Source organism: Filicampus tigris, chromosome 9, assembly GCF_054856515.1.
Source record: "Filicampus tigris isolate MCC_2025a chromosome 9, RoL_Ftig_1.0, whole genome shotgun sequence".
In the NCBI taxonomy this organism is placed as follows: domain Eukaryota; kingdom Metazoa; phylum Chordata; class Actinopteri; order Syngnathiformes; family Syngnathidae; genus Filicampus; species Filicampus tigris.
The window spans coordinates 12393466-12410975 of NC_141225.1; the positions used below are offsets into that span (position 1 = coordinate 12393466).

At 39.7% G+C, this 17510-nt stretch overlaps 1 protein-coding gene across 2 annotated transcripts in view; it reads right to left on the reverse strand.

Annotated features, from left to right (window-relative positions):
- Window positions 1-6986: 6986 nt before the first annotated feature.
- LOC147141972 (SLIT-ROBO Rho GTPase-activating protein 3-like) overlaps window positions 6987-17510 on the reverse strand; it is a 36583-nt gene continuing 26059 nt past the window's right edge. Inside the window, exons 12-22 of one of the 2 annotated variants that reach the window (XM_086040298.1) lie at window positions 16912-16942; window positions 16627-16687; window positions 15782-15859; window positions 15400-15534; window positions 14473-14578; window positions 14167-14394; window positions 13264-13337; window positions 12993-13173; window positions 12249-12392; window positions 11354-11627; window positions 6987-10176 (exon numbers count right to left, since the gene is read on the reverse strand). In XM_086040298.1, coding sequence (XP_085896424.1) covers window positions 9712-10176; window positions 11354-11627; window positions 12249-12392; window positions 12993-13173; window positions 13264-13337; window positions 14167-14394; window positions 14473-14578; window positions 15400-15534; window positions 15782-15859; window positions 16627-16687; window positions 16912-16942 — 1777 coding nt within the window. In that variant the 3' untranslated portion in view covers window positions 6987-9711. The remainder of the gene's footprint in view (window positions 10177-11353; window positions 11628-12248; window positions 12393-12992; window positions 13174-13263; window positions 13338-14166; window positions 14395-14472; window positions 14579-15399; window positions 15535-15781; window positions 15860-16626; window positions 16688-16911; window positions 16943-17510) is intronic. The other variant, XM_086040297.1, reaches the window with a different exon arrangement.

A 17510-nucleotide genomic window follows, 5' to 3' on the forward strand; every position in this document is an offset into this window, starting at 1 on the left:
TACAGTCAATAAAATGATTAAATTGCATTTTAACATGTCGTAACACATTTTTCCAAGCTTCTGATGTCCATGAATGTTGATCTGCCTAAAACACAAAGACAGTTTGTTTACTTTCATGGCGGACTAAAGAAATCATAAAGTACTCACATTTGAGAGGCTGAAATTGAAGGATATGGACTTTTCAAAGTAATATATAATTTTTAAATGCTTTAAAACCTCAGGCGCATGACACATACTGTATAGGCAAATAAACATTCACAGTCACACGTATGGACAATTTTGAGTCTTCAATTAACCCAACATGATTTTTTTCAAGATAGGAGGAAGCATGCAAACTCCAGCAAGGCCCAAATTGACCATTTTTATTTGCATTATTTTACAACATAGTTTGAAAATAATATGTGAAAAAAAAAAACAACAACCAAGGAAACACACATAGCACCACGAGTAAAAGTAATTGAATTGAAATAAGCAACCAAGAAAATTTGTTGATTCTGTAACGGATTTTAACTATTATGTTGCCCAAAAAAAAATACGAAAGGATACATGTAGAACATTGAATTCCTCCAAATCAAGGATAACAGAATGAACACAGTCGATGGAATGTCCACTGAGTTGAAGTACATGCGGCATTGCTTGTTTTCTAAATAATGTTATGTACATTTAAAGGTAACCACTCAACAGAGACACAAAAGCCTTCAATGACCCAAGCCAAGCATGGAGGCTGTCACTTGGCAGGTCCGCAACAATTCCGATGAAAGCCTCGACAAAAACTCCTTTAGATTTCCCGAGAGCGAGAGAGGAAAAGGCAGGGAGCGCCGAGGTCAGGTCTCACAGGAAAGGTCCGAACCGGATTTAAAAGCAGCCCGCCGTCAAGGTGAGGCCTATTGATAGTGATGTGGAACCGCCAGTGACATGTTGAAAATCACTTTTGGGGAAGTTTGCTCCACTTGCCACAGAGGGGGAACTCAACAATCTTGTGTTTTTTCCTGTTTTGACTTCTTTTTAAATTTCACTGACGTGTTCTCTGTTTGTTTGACTTCCCGTCTTTCTTTGTTCTCTCAAAGCTCGACTTCACCTGTGCACCATTGCTTTGGTCCCTTGTGCATTATTGCTTAATACTACGCTACAACCTCTCACGTCGCATGGCCCTAAAGGCGCACAATTGGGAATTTTTTAAAAAATCAGCATGAATACGCATACATATTTGTTGGTGACATCTCGCCGGTCTTCAGTGCGGTAGTATTAACTGTGTTTTGCTTGTTTTTTTTTCTGGAAAGGATGGTACCAATGAAGGCAAAGAGGAAATGTTTGATGACAACGAAAGAACTGGAAATTGAACGTGAAAATAAACCGACATCAATAAGAATGAGAATGTTATGTAAATATAAAGTGATCTTGTACATCTGAAGATGGTGTTTTACTATTCAACATTTCTTACACGTACTTACACTTCTCACTGAACTCAATTATTTTTGTTATTTTTCCGACCTGAATATGTTTCCATACCAATTCCGACCGGCCGCACTGACAACCTTTTTTCCATTCACACTCATGTTGCTCATAAAATGATGACAAGGTGAGAAGGCCCAAATGGACTGCTCACCTTACAAGACCCTAAAGTTGTCAAGATGAATGCAGAGAAGAGGCAATCTCTCATTCTCGATGCCTCAAAAGTTTTGAAATTATGAAATGCATTTTGGACTGACTTGGGGAATTAGCGAGCACAAAAGTACATATTGCATATACAGTATAGTGTGTATCAGCCGCTTCTTTCAGCCAAAGTTAATTGGAATAGGCTCAAGATCACCCTTGACCCCAATGAGGACTAGTGATTCATTTTAAATTGAAACTTTGATTTATAACAGCCCCACCGCCCCCAAAAAATATTGTACTAGCATACATTGCCATTATATCATTATTTAAAAATTGTATGATCATTGTATTAAAGAGTAAGTCATCCCCCAAAATGTCTTCACAATAATGTTGTGTGCCCCCACAACTTTAAACACAGCATTTTGATGGAATATCAATTAAGCAGCAAAATGTATGCGTTTTCGTCCATCTCACTGGGCGGCCATTTTCTCACTTGCTGTCGACTGAAAATGGCATCACAGTTGCTCAGGGCTCAGATAACGACCAATCACAGCTCTATTCAGAAAACAGGTCAAAATGGCCGCCCCCTGAGATGAATAAAACAGGTCAATTTTGCTGCTTAATTCATATTACACAAACACAATATTAATCAGAATATCAAGTTTAGTCTAGTGGAGCTGCAGAGAACATACAGTGTTATTGTAAAGAACATTTCTGGGTTGATTTCCCCTTTAAGAACATAGACAAAAAAATTATAATTATTTTTTTTAAATCACATGCTTCCATTTCATGGTTAAAAATGTCAAAACCAGTATTAATGTGTAATTGCATTGAATTATTCATTCCGTCAATTTGGCTAGACTGCAAACGTCAATGAAATTTTATGAGACATTTAATGGCAAAACATTTGACGGTACGTTAACCCTGAACAAAGCCATGTTTTCATATCAAAAATCTTCGACAGTATTTTATTATTTTCATCAGGAGTCATCATCTTACATGGCGGCATCTGGGAGCAATTCTACAGTTGTTTCTAATTTTGCTTGCTTTTCAACAAACATTTTCAACACGAAACATCCTCACTGTTTGCATGTGCACACAATCTAACTTAAACCACTTGTCTTGATCAATCATAATCACACCAATTACGTGCAAACCACTTGTCGAAACCTCCTCAGTTTCTCATGCAACCAAGCAAATAAACACAATCAGCTTTTCCACGTCAGGAAGAAACAAATTAGAAACGTTAAAAGCCCCAAGGCTCTGTGGCTAATACTCAGCATAAAAGGGCAAGAAGTCCCAAAACATTCCCAAATATGACATTGCCGGATGACATGTTTATATATTGAATTAGTTTTTTGCTTGCCATTTTTCTGTAGAAAAAATGGTGAAGCGTGTAGACGACATCACAGGAAAACTAACTAAAATTAAGCTTGATTTGTCTTCTCAATGTGACTTATTATTTTGCATACCACTAGAGGGAGTCGATATACCTCTAGTCGCAGGGGTCACCAACTCCGCTCCTCGAGGGCAGATGTGATCATGATGTATACTCCATGCAGGTTTACATCACAGCGCATGCATGCAGGATGTGAGGGATAAAGCCAAGCTCAGTCATGTTTCTGCTGGAAACATTGGAAGCAGACCTGCTGGGTCAGCTCAGATGTTGTCTATAGGATTAGCATTGTTTGCTTGTAATTCAATTCTTCATTACTCCTGATCCGTTGACAAGTTCGTGGCAAAAGTCCCGCCGTGCCTTTTGCGAAAGCGTCTCTCCACCGTGACCACTTTAAAAGCCGTCAAAGACGTCTCGAATGGGCTTTCTGGCGCTAAAGAAGTCAACGCTGCTCCAACGATAAACACTTTGCTAGAATACTCGTGTGGTGGGAATATTTTGTATTTGCTTTCTTCCATTGGTCACGGATGCTGCAATCAAGCAGTGCCTGCTCTGGATCGAAATAGAACATTAATAGGGAAGCAGGCAGCAGTTTTATTCACATGCAATTATCGTACGCTTTCTATGTTGACAGCGGAGTGTCCACAGGAAGAGCTCAGAGTGAGCAAACAAACAGCCCCCCGCCGATACCCGATTCCATAAGTAACGCATTGCAATGGTAATGTGGGAACAGGATCCGACATCTGCGTCTCATCCGGGGACAGATGATAGCCATGAAATCTGTTGTGTGGCGACGCTTCGGGCATTGCCGAGAAGCCAACATTCTTGGAGCTGCTCGGGAGATTTACAAGAGTTTATCCATATCCAATCTCAATGTGCGGCGCTCGCGGCCATTTACATAACACGCGGGTATTCCACATGGAAATCGTACAAGACCATCATGCTAGAACGTATGTAAAAAGCCCAGCAAGTTCACATGCACGCATGTTGAAATGGAGGCTACTCAAGCCCTGACTCATACTGTACTTCCAACACACCTGTTTACCTAAAGCAGAGTACACGCATAGCGATTTTTGAAACATGAGAGCGCCCACACGTCCAGGAAGATCGGCAAGGTTGTTCTCACTGTTCTTACTGTATGTTCTGAACTTGAGAACATATCACACCATACAAATGACCTTATCCGTCCATCAAACCAGATGTCTGTTCAGAGGTGGCAAAAGTACTCTTAACACAAACCACAGCACGGAATAATCACTCCGTATGATCATTAATTGCAAGGGAGGGAAAATTGTCTGTATATATACTCATGTAGAAACAATGCACCCCTCCTCCCTTCAAATGTTACTAATGTATCATTTAAATAACAAGTAATTTAAGACCATTTCATGCGACCCACTATGCAATAATAATAATAATAACAAGTGATATGCATCACAACAAGTCTCCCAAAAAGTCCCGTTTTCCGGGACAAATGCAAAAGCAATTACTGTTTTCGATTACACATAAAAAGCAAGCCAATGTGCCAGGCTTTTGGCAAGCTGCTTTCAAGTATGATTGCAGTGCTAAAAGCACTAAATCGGACGTGTTTTAAAAGGCGGCAAAAAAAAAACAGAAGAGCACACAGATATTGTATCATACTATTAATTGTAACATCACGTTTATTTTGTGCTTTTCCATATTTTTTTTTTTACATTTACAGCCATTCGGGCTGTGCTGAATGAATATACATTGAATGTGCCGGATGAGACGCAATTTAAAAAGCATTGCTATCTGTGTTCCTTAAATTAGCTTAAAATCAAAGCGACACAAAAGTGTCATACTTGGATTTAGCAACAAAAAAGTCCAACTGAAAATATTTTCAAATGTCATTTTTGAGGCCACGGGTATCTTAACACAGAACAATGAAATCCTTTATGTGAAGTTTTCAATGTGGACTACTGGCCTTCAGTCCTGCTAGTCCACCGGTGTTATCTTTTCCCATTCAAAGCCTGTAGTAATAATTACATCCCTTTTGCTGTTTTCGAATGACGGACGATGATAGGGTACCCATGCTGCAGACGGATGATGAAAAACGGACGCTCAATTTTTAGTAAAATGCTCCAGCTCTGTATATATGTATCTATAAAGGCCCTAAAAGGAGGAAAGGCTCCCTGTTTAGTGCTTCTGAAGAAAATTGCAAGTAAGGACATATTTAAGAGAGCGCATACCTCAGTAAAGGCACCAAATCTTCATGTAATTGAATAATACCACAAAAGTGGATAACGCAAGCGTACAATAACACCGCACAGGATTTGGTTGTGGAAACAGATGTTCCCTCATAATGTGTGTGTTTACAAACTTGAGGTCCTCTTAATCAATTGTTTTTTCATGGTAAATTGGCTGAAAATACAATTTGCACTGGTGTGATGAACTCTATCATGGATCATGCCTGAGCTGGCTAATATTAGCATACTAACTTTAATTGGTGTATTATAGCATTCTAATATTATAAGGCTTACTTTCATGGCACAGCAATCAATTATTTTGCTGATTTAATTGTTTTTTTCTGACTTCATTATTGTGACATAATGTGCATAATTCAATCGTTTCCCAGTGATGTTATAAATTAATATCTGCTTTTTTTGTTTGCATTTATGGATGAAATCCAGTAATCAGTTTGAATCTTGAATGGAAAATGCGTGAAAAGCTCATTTTGATAGGAAAAGCAAAGATAGTTTTCCTCATTGGACAAAATGTAGCTTTTCCAATACATTTTTCTTCCTTTTGATTTTTTTCACCTTCGTGTTCATTTATAATCGGATAATTTACAAAAGCTGAAACTTAAATGACTTGCAGTGGTTTACATAATCCTTGTTGATGAAAAAACATAGAGACCTATATTCATATGAGAATATAGAGTTGCGTATGATTTCTTCTTTGAGGGTGACCAAGCCTTCGCTGGTCACTTTAATCATCATATCACTGCATTAATGACAAGGCCGTTAGAACTTGACGTCAGCATAAAGCTGGGTGTCAGTTCTCGGGTGTTCTGTCCACTACTGTCACACAGACAGGCACATGCCGAGGACTTATCTGATTATATTCTCACTCAAATCTTTATAAACTGGCGTATACATGAAATGAAGCAATAAGAACAATCAACTTATTGATTGAATAGCCAATTGTCTCAATCGTACTTGTGAGAAACCTTTGTTTGTGGAAAATGAGAACCCTAATGTAATTTAAATTAATCAAATTCATGTTTAGGTCAGTAGATTGTCTTCTTACTATCTTTAAAAATGCTTAAGTATAGGAAGCATAATGGAAGTGATTGACATTGTTCTAGGAGGACAATGTCTCCATCTGCAGAGCAGGATGGGAGCTGCGTAATAATTTGTTTTAGTCACATCCCTATTAAAGATTTGAATCAATACATTTTTATTTTTTTTAAATTGCATTCAAATGTAAATAAAGTTAAAACTTTTTATTTTCATTTCAAACAGGTGTTTTATCACTTAGTTATGTTCAAAATGTAATAGTTAAAGAATAATTGATTATACGCATATATACTGATATATAAAATAAATATATATATATATATATACATACATATATATTATATATATATATAAATAACTTTGTTATATTGTTTCTAATTGGTTACGTTTAATTGTCCTAGGTTCAATTTGCATTTATGCACAGCTCTTTATTTGCTGCAATTTTCTTAAATTACTCTATAAATAAAATTGAGGTCAGTTGAGTTGAATCTACATTTTTCATTATATACTGTATAAAGAACAAATTAACAATAATTAATAAAATATACAAACACTACAAATTGTATTTTTTTAATTTATAAAAAGCTAAGCTGTAGATGTAGATTGGCAACAGGCCTGTTTACTCCATTAACTCAGCTGTGAGATGGCAAAATGGCTCAAAATAAATAAATACATTCTACAATAGTAATATTTTTTCAGTGTGGTTGAAGACAAACAATGTGATGACAACTTCCCCCGATGTATTCTTTAATTAATGCTTGTGCAAGGATAAGAGTTACAAAAAATCTACAGGCTAGAGATGATAATATATCCTGTTTCTATCATACATTGTTATTTGTACAAGTCATCATTTCAACAGCATGTATGCATTCGATCAAACGTACCTGTTACACTTAAAAAGATATATTGGTAATCCTGGTGACATGGACGATGAAGACCACCAAGCGGAAACGAGCTCATCTAAAGAGAGACCATGTGCGATCTAGACATGGCCCCCACATTTTATTGATGCGCTAAGTATCAAGTTTCTAGTACAAAATCAACAACACGGACGCAGCATAATTCCCGCAAGTGTTCTTAAGTGCATTAGTTCATTCCAGGAAATCTACTAATTTGCAGATTTTTTTTTTTTAACTATATTGATATATGATGTTGCTAATTTCTTCATTTTCTATGTAAAAGTGACACGAATGCCATACGTGGTTAATCCTTTACAAAGTGCCAATGTCCTTGAGATGTTTCTATCAAATACCTTAAGCAAACACACACACAACGTTTTAATTGTGCTTGGTCAGTCCATCCAAAGGTTCAACGGTAGCAGGCCGCTGATGCTAACATGCGAGCGCACGGTTAGCTGGGATGGGGAAACTGGTGTAAACCAACTAGTCACTTTTGTGCTTTCGATGCTGAAATTGAGAATATCACTTGCGTCCGGCCAAAACCTTGAACCTCCGAAATCGTCACTTTTCAGGAGACCCCAAAAATTGTTCAACCATTAGCAATGCATCGTGAAAAAGAGCAAGCCATTTTCAACACTTTGGTCAATAATGTGTACAACCAACACCCACGCATGTGGACTGACCAATCGCATAGATTTTTGAAAAAATATGAAAATCTCTAAAATGTGATTTATGAGGTTTTGACCTGACGCCAGCGATATACAGTATAGGTGGCGTTCACATTTACACTATACAGTATTTCCTCAAATAGTGGCCTGGGGAATTTTTTTTGACTCAGCTGCATGTCATTAGTTGTCATTCCTGGTTAATAATAATGCCCCCCAACCCACTCTTGTTTGTTTTTGTTTGTTTGTTTTATCAAGACTGCTAGCGTTGTGTGCTATGCTAGGTCATGCTATTTGCGGCGCTTATCTGCCAGCTACTCTATTTGCGGAGAGGTGTTCATTCCTTCTCGTGGGACGAATTGAAGCATGACATCTACCGAAGTTGAGGCCACTCTTTGAGGAGTTTCAGTACGCATCTGTCTTTAGTTACTATAGGCATAAAAGCAGTTTGCTCTACCAATGTAGCCCATTTCTTTTTTTCCTAAGAATTTTTTTTCAGCAAAATTCTATTCAGCTGCCATCCATGTGAAGATACCAGTTAAATATTTCCAACAAACACTGGAGGGAGCCACAATTCAAATCCACCACAGCATTTAATCTGCAGCAGACTCTGCTAGTGGCAGTTCCAGCCGCCTTCATTACACCGTGCAGATGTTCTGTTGAGCCTCACACTACCTACTAGGGATGTCTCGATCCGATCACATTATCGGAATTCGTGATTTTAAACTAATCGGGGATTGGGGAAAACAGATTTGTTTTCTTCATTCTATGAAATTTTAAAGGTCACAAAGTGATCAAATGAAAAGGTAATGTAACAAAATGGTCTTTTTTTGTTGGGTGAGTGGTAGCGGTATATTCAGAGTGATACACATACACACACACACACACACACACACAGACAGGCACGTCGGTCTTTGCACAGTGCTCTCCTGTACACTGCAGCAGAACGTAAATGTGTTTGGAGCAACAAGAAGACACAAATGATGTGAAAACACACCAGGTAACTCAAAAGATACTTCTAAAATAGCCTAAGACTGCCTTGCCTGATATAAAGCCGCCTCACTGAATGACAAGAGTTGAGAGAGCGACAGACAGGTTTGCAATCGTGACGTGTCCAGATGACGTAACTTCAACGAAAGGTTTAATGCACGTAGCCTAAATTGTTTGTTATTATTTGAATTGGAAAATTGGTTTTGATTTGACGAAACAAATCGTTACATTTTAAAATTGCTGAATCCTTCAATCGTGTAACAACACATGTATCAAGATACATATGGAATCATCTTTCATGAGAGATGTACACCACATAGAAATCGCTTTGACGTTATTGACGATTTGTTGTTTCTTTGAATTGAATTCATTTGGATAGATTTGGCATATTATTCTTAAACATGACAAAGGCTGCAGCCGTACCATATAGCATCAAATCGCAATCCCACTGAATCAAAGCGAATCAAATCGTTACATCCCTGAATCGTATTGTACCACAAGAATCTGACTCTCTCAAAAAGCGCGATGGGGACATCCCTAGTAGGTACCTTTAATTCAATCAGTACATCGTGAAGAGTTTACCAAACACCTTAGTTGTGTGCTCATCCTTCGCTTCACTCTGGCGAGGGCAGAAAAGTCTCGGCTCACAGCATATTTGTACCCTCATAAAAGTCATTGACATGGTCCATAGTATTGGTGAACAAAAGGATTTTCCAGTGCATCCATTTTAAATTCAGCATCTATGCTAAGTAAGTGTATTATTGACTGCTTAAGTCAAGATGTGAGTGGACATATGTCAAGAACCAGCCGCTGGAAAGACCAAGTACAGATTTAGTGCCGTACAGGTTGAGTGAAGGTGATCAGACTTTGTTTTGCAATTCTTGATTTGTGTCTGACCGCTGATACTACACATGACCCTGTTTGTCTGAAGAGGAGGATGAAGTGGATGGTGAAGGGGAAGGAGCTTTGGGGAAAACCCTGTCAGTGGGCGTCATGCCCGGACTGCCCAGACCTGACGAACTGGAGCTGCTGGAACGGTGCGGCCCCTGGCCCTGCGTGAACACGGGAGCCGGCCGGACCGGTCTGGCTGGCGGCGGCCTGACGGGCGCGTTGGGCCTGCGCACCGCCAGCGCGGGTTTGAACGTGGTCATGGTTTCAGAGGAGGAGCTGCTGCTGCTCCGCCGCTGGGCCGCCTCGGGATCTCTGATGACCATGGTGTGCAGGGGGCTTCCGGGGACGTCCTGGCCACCGCCGGGGTGTTTGAGAGGTTCCAGCGTGTCCAGGACAACATCGGGAGCGTGTTTGGCAACATTCTGGCGCTCCAGCTCACACAACTCATGGAGGGCTGTGTTCATTGTTTTCTCGATGTCCTGACAAACAAGGGATGTGAATGTTAAAAACCGATGAGGCTAAACAATTAATCAAATTCAAATCAACAGCGCAATGTAGGAGAATGCAATTTTCAAATCACAAAGGCAGCAAATCGGGGAAAAAAAGTGCTTCATTTTGGTTGGTCGGTCGGTAGGATTTCGTTTTTCTACATATGTATATTTTCTTTATTGATATAGTGTCTGGATATGTTTGGTGCTTAAGAAGAGCAATTTGCATGCTTACACATCATTGTTTTATGAAGCATGAAAAGTTTAAGCGATAAACAGATTTCTTTGCACTTACACTATGTTTACGCCACACTTGTTTTGTAGAAGTATGTGAAGTTGTCATAGTGAACGCGTTTCATGAAAGTGGTTGGAAGTGTTTAGTAAGCTAACAACACTAATTGAGTAGGACAAAAACTGTCTTTCTATTAATTCATGGTTAATTTGCTTTTATTTTAAGGTCACCCTTACCCAATAGACCAAAATATTTACGTAAAACAAATCCTATTGCTTATTGTACAGGGTAACACACATGAATGTATTTGTTGTGTTTCTTAAAAAATACATGGGCAGAGGACATTAAAGCGGAAGCCAACGCAAACATTTTTTTTTCAAGAATATGTTCTATGCAAGCCCACTAGTTGAAACAAGGCATTCTGATAAATATTGCGTTTGTGGAATAAGTGTTAATCCACTCGTTTTTAGCCATCTCTGGGGGCGGCCATTTTGTCTTCTGTCGACTGAAAATGACATCACAACTGCTCACAACGACCAATCACGGCTCAGATTCAGAAAACAGGTCAGCCGTAATTGGTCGTTGTGAGCAGTTGTGATGTCATTTTCAGTGCATTTTGCTGCTTAACTTATATTCCACAAACGCAAAATTAATCAGAATGCCGTGTTTCAACTAGTGGGCCTACTGGGGACATATTCTTGAAAATAATATGTTTGGGTTGACTTCCGCTTTAAAACCTTTCATATCAATTCGCAATCACAAAAATGCTATTTGATGATTTTTTTCAAAACCGTTCAGCACTAGCAGGAGGCCTAATTTGAAATAATTAGGGTCCCTGGAAGACCCTTTTGTTCAGGGGTTGTCAAACCTTTTGAGTCCAGGGACCCACTACAGGTGAGACACGCCGACTTAAAAGCTGTCAGCATCACCATTCACCTCAGCGAGCGCTTCCGCCTCCAGGGATTTGTGGTCCCCAACGCTGGCGTGCCGAGTGGTGCCGGGTGATGACCGCTGAGGGTGTCCGGTGGCCCCAAAGGTGGCGAGTCGCCGCTTCTCCGGACTGTCTGTCGGGCCCCTGCTCACTGCTATTTTGTGGGGGCTGCAAGGCCGAGGCGCCACCCTCGGGGGCCCGTCGGTGGGTCTGGTGGGGCTGTGGCCGTCGCCGTTCCTATGGCGCTGAAGCGGCGCTCCATTTGAACGCAATTTAGCCCTAGAGGGATACGTTTGAAATCAGTTGTTTATTCTGGTTAAGTGCGGTATACTGCACACACATCGACAATTGGGCCAAATTTGAGCATTTTTTTTTTCTTTCTATCTCACGGCAATGTCACCAAAGGCCCGAGAACAGTAGGGCCCGAGAACAGTAGGGCCAGCATTCATAAATGATATATGGCAATATTTACGATTGCAAATCGTTATGTGGTCAACGCTGAGTTCCACCAATCCACACACTCCATAATTGTGACGTGAAATGTAACTGCAGCCAATTAGGAAGTGACTTGAAGCTCGTGCTGTTGCCTCTCAAGTTATTCACCTGAGTAAAAATCACAAGAAGTGTTCACAAACGCAGTGTCGCTAAAGGTTAGCCTAGCTTCTTCTAATTCATTGACAACTCTTTGTATTTTCCAGCAGTCTGGATGGCCTTTGGCACTATGCTTCCTCTCACAAGTCGGTTTTGATACGATGGCATGTGCTGAATTTGTTGTTGGTCATCTTCACACACTATAAGAGGAAGTAAGCACATGACATTTTCTTTCCTTGTACAGGCAACCCTAACCCCAACCTAACTCTAACAGTAACCCTAAACATTCTAATTCTAAATTCAACCCACCTTCCCATTGGTGCGCCATAGCGACGTTCCAGAGGGTGTTCGGATAAAGACTGGTGTTCATGTCTGGATGACGATCGGTCCTCATGGTATCCGCTGCTGCTCTCACTGTCAGTCCTCTGAATGCTTTCTGAGAACGCATCATCCCTGTTCCAGGTGAAAAAAAGCAAACACATTTTTGTATTCTCTTAAAGGGAAATCAACCAAACATATATATTTTTTGAAGAATATGTTCCCAGCAGGCCCACTAATTGAAACATGGCATTCTGATTAATATTGCGTTTGTGGAATATGAGTTAAGCAGCAAAATCCATCCCTTTTTAGCCATCTCTAGGGGCGGCCATTTTGTCACTTCTATCGACTGAAAATGACATCACAACTACTCAGGGCTCAGGTAACGACCAATCATGGCTCAGCTTCAGAAAATCGGTCAGCCATGATTAGTTGATACCTGAGCAATTGTAAACAGAAGTGACAAAATGGCCGCCCCCAGAGATGGCTAAAAACAAGTGGATTAACTCTTATTCCACAAACGCAATATTTATCAGAATGCCTTGTATCAACTAGTGGGCCTGCTGGGAACATATTCTTGAAAACAATATGTTTGGGTTGACTTACTCTTTTAAGCACATGATCCTTACGTTAGGTTCTGAACTGTTATGACTATTTTCTTCAAGTGCCCACAAAATTGGGATGAACAATCCTTTTCTCATGGTGGATTCAATAAAGCAAAAGCATTTTACGCACATGTCCTGTACCACGATGTACTGGTGCGGGATGAGGCCGTCCACACCGTTATGTCGACCCTCCCACCAGTCCTCAGAAGCTCGCAGGTAAAGCAAAAGCGAGGCCCCTTTCTTGAAGGAAAGCTCTCTGGGAGTTCGGCCGACATAGTCAAACTTCGCGATGGCTTCTATCTGCTCCAGCTCTGCCAAAAAAGTAGTTCAATCAAATCAGATATGATACGAATCTAATGAGTGATATTCTGGACTCCACAATGGATACAGCTATGACTCACCATCATCACTGGTGTTTGGTCCGGTACCGTTGTCCACCTCATCAAGAGCGCCAGCGTCACTGTGTGGGCTCTCACTGAGTGGACGAAAGATGTCATCATATAAATACATCGACAAAGACAGCAACAACCATATTTCAAATGACTGTAAATCTTGACATTTAATTCAGCATCTGTTATAAAAAAGTAATGTCCAATAACTGCATGATTTTGAATTCAAAGGTTCTCATTTAAAACAAGGTACGCAATTATTAATGCTCAAAATCAAGAATTAGGAGAGGAATGATTTTACATTAATATCAGGCTTTTCTCGAGTTTAAGGAAGACAAATGAAAGACTTTTAAGATTTTTTTTAGAGATTTTTTAGACACTTCTATCAAATTTCTCTATTACTAAATATTATCCTTAGAAATGCCTGATAGGGACTGAATAGTATACCACTATATTTTTAATTTGTAAAAAATGTGTGTTTGTGGTAGGCTACAAATGTAAAATACTAATTTCAAATTTGGGCATCTGTGGGATTTGTAAAACCTTTGAATGGCAGATATAAGGATTAAGTGTTATTTTTAATGACTACGGCTTTAAAATGTGACAAATCAAATGCATGACTTAAAGGCTTTGCAGTGATTAGGAGCAATTATTGTATTTATAAAAACAGAACGAAAACACCTAAGGCTTTGTTTGGGTACAAATGACGAGTTTCATCACAATATAATATCATATCGATTAGGTTTAATGGCAACGAGAACTCAAGATATTGAGTGTCGCACCCACTTTTGACTGTTAATGATTTTTGAGTCATTTCACTTCTCTTTTAACTTATCTTAAATTTCTGTAAGTCTTGCTACATTTTGATGTAGATTTGAGCATTACATTATTCATCGCCACATGCTTAAAACTCACCAGTATTCCTCGCCTCCGGCCATGCACTTCTCATACACAGGTCCCTCCAACTCACGCTGGGCTGGGAATATGGCTTCGTGGTGGATGATGATTGTCTTAATGACTTCGTTAACATGCGCCTGACAGGCCACGGGATCCTGGTCCTCCGGTATGGGCATCAGCGTGGGGCCGAAGCAAATAGCCAGGTTGTACGGGTCCATCATGTTTTCGTCGCTGTACTGCGACAAACTGGAGGGACGGAGGCAATTAGCGCCACCGCGCAGCTGTCACCCAGCGGAGGAGCGCACTTGCTGTGAGGCGACTTACTGGTTTAGAAAGGCAAACAGGTATCTCATGACGATGACCACGGGCTGCTGGAGAGTGGCAACAATCTGCTGGAGGTGATGAGCTCTATCCGAACCAAAGTCCAGTTCTGAAAAACGACATCAGACATATTTCTATATACTGCAGTATGAATGGAATTTTCCACATTAAAGCGGAAGTCAACCCAAACATATTTTTCTCAAGAATATGTTCCCAGCAGGCCCACAAGTTGAAACACGGAATTCTGATTAATTTTGCGTTTGTGGAATATAAGTTAAGCAGCAAAATGCACTTGTTTTTAGTCATCTCTGGGGGCGGCCATTTTGTCCTCTTTCGACTGAAAATGACATCACAACTGCTCACAACGACCAATCACGGCTGACCTGTTTTCTGAATCTGAGCCGCGATTGGTAGTTGTGAGTAGTTGTGAGGTCATTTTCAGTCAACAGAAGACAAAATGGCCCCGTGATTGGTCATTGTGAGCAGTTGTGATATCATTCTCAATCGAAAGAAGACAAAATGGCCGCCCCCGGAGATGGCTAAAAACGAGTCGATTAACACTTATCCCACAAATGCAATATTTATCTGAATGCCCTGTTTCAACTAGTGGGCTTGCATAGAACATATTCTTGAAAAAAAAAAATTGCGTTGACTTTCCTCTTTATATGTGAATTGCAGCATCTGAGCCATATTGGCAGTTTTTGGTTACATATGTTCAAATTAGTGTTTTATTCTTTTTCTTAGAAAAAAAATACAACCTCACTCATGTAGCATGACTTGTTTCCCCCTATTTTCAAAGAACTTCTTCTGCAAATGCTTTATAAAGAACATAAACTACTTTAGGAAGGTTAAAATAAACAAACAATGAGTGGCCTAAACAAACAGTTTAAAAAGCTTCATGTCTGACAAGTTTCCCAGAAGATGACTCACTGGTAGTGGATATGAGGTCAAGGAAATGCTCTTTAGGGAACAGCGGCTTCTCCAGACCCCTGAAGTAGAGTTTAAGAACGCCGGCCACAGAGTTGATGTCATGATCCGACTGATCGTCCACCAGTGGATCTTCTCCTACACACACAGTCAAACCTTCCTCTTAGTCAACGTCACAAATATATTTTGGGAGATGGCGTGAGGACTGCGTGTGGAATATGCCTGCACATTTATTATTACGCCAAGATCTCATGCAAAATGCATCTACAGGGGTTTATATATGCATTATTTGGTTACAAGTGGGGCTCTTTCTTGCTTTGAACTTGAGAGATGCATATTTTGAAATCTAGACTCAGTGGAGATTGATGAGAAGACTGGCACTGACCTCTTTCAAATGCATTTTTAATGTCGTTGACTTCCACTTGGGATCCCGGAACTCGAAATATACCTTGTTGCTGAAGACCTGTGAACAAACAAATCCGTTGGTGTACATTATAAAAAAAAATATTTTTAAAAGTAAACCATTAGCTGGTGGGCAAAAATACGGCAAATATTATCTGATTTCTTTCTTTCCAAATCTGAGAAAAAGTATTCTTCTATTATATTTTCAAGAGATTTGCAGGATTATAATAGTTTTGGATTTTTTAACATAGTTAGTTTTTCTTTTCTTTGGACTTTTAGTTTTTAAATTCTGCTAGTTTTAATTAGTTTTTAGAAAATGTTTTGTTTTTATTCGTTTTAGTAGTAGTTTCAGTTATTGTTATTATTATTTTTTTTACATGGAGTATTTGTCCAGTGCAAGATTAAAAAAAAAAAAAAGAGAGGCCTTTAAGTATTGTGTAATAATGTAAGTCAACTACAATTCTCAAATGACTGTTTGACCTTCCTTACCAAAATACCAAAATGAATACATTTAAAATAACCCAAAAAGCTCATGTATGATATGAACTGACAAATGCAAAAAAGGAAATTTTCGCTACAGTTATAGTTTAGTTTTACAAGTTGTAGTCTCAGTTGTTTTTTTTTAAAGCATTTTAGTTTTTATTCTATTTAGTTCATTAAAATGTTATTTTTTTCCCCAATTTTAGCTTTAGTTACAGTATATTGTTAGTTTTCATGAACTAAAATAACCTTGTTGATTTGGACATGATCATTACCTTTTCCAGACATAAAATTATTTTTAGGTTTTTATTTTGAACATTTTCACATGAACACAACATGGGAACCCACCATAGAGATTGATGTATCGGACACAACTCTCAACCACCACTGGTATGGGCTGCCCCGAGTCCTGCAGTCACATTGAAATTATTATAGGCAGATGAAAAATGAATACATTGAAAAAATCAACCATTTATTTGAATCAAATCATATATAATATTATAGCTACATAACAAAACTATGAAATGCAATGAATGTTATTATTACAGTATATACACATAAAAGAGCATCAACAGAACAGAGGCCCAGAAATGTAGCAAAATGGTGGTGCCACCCAGCTGTAGGACAGAGTACCTGAGTCCTGGTTCGGACATTCCGTCTTCCCCTGGGCAGAGAGCAGTAAGGCACGTAGACAGCGGAAGAGAGGCGACAACAACCACAAACAAGTTAGTGAAGAAGACAGATCTCACAGAGAGAAAAAAAAGAGGAGGTCTGGAAATGCCAAAGCATCGATTCAGTGCCTTATGGGGGTGCGAGACACCAGGGCATGGGCTTGGCGCAAGTGGGGAGCTACATTTAAGTCAGAATAGGAGAATACCTGCAGCTGCTTTCCTGAGCACTATACTGCAAATTACCTTTAAAATGATTTGGACTGAGGATGTATCAAAAGAGCAGGACGGATGCAGACTCAGCTCGCCATGTGTTTATTTCGATAGTGCAACACGGCTGGTGCACGGCCAACTGGCATGTTTACAGAGCCAGTGGACTCAATTTGTTCAGGCCTACTGGGATGAGAGCAATAAAAGCAAACTGCAGCTCCACGTTTGGTCGATTTGCGGGTGTCTGACTTGTTGAGGTGGCGGCGGGGGACAAGGCGACGAGCAAGAGGAGAGTCAGAGCGTGAGCGAGCCAAACGTATGGGTAAAAGAGTGGCCAAAAGGTGAGGGGGGGGG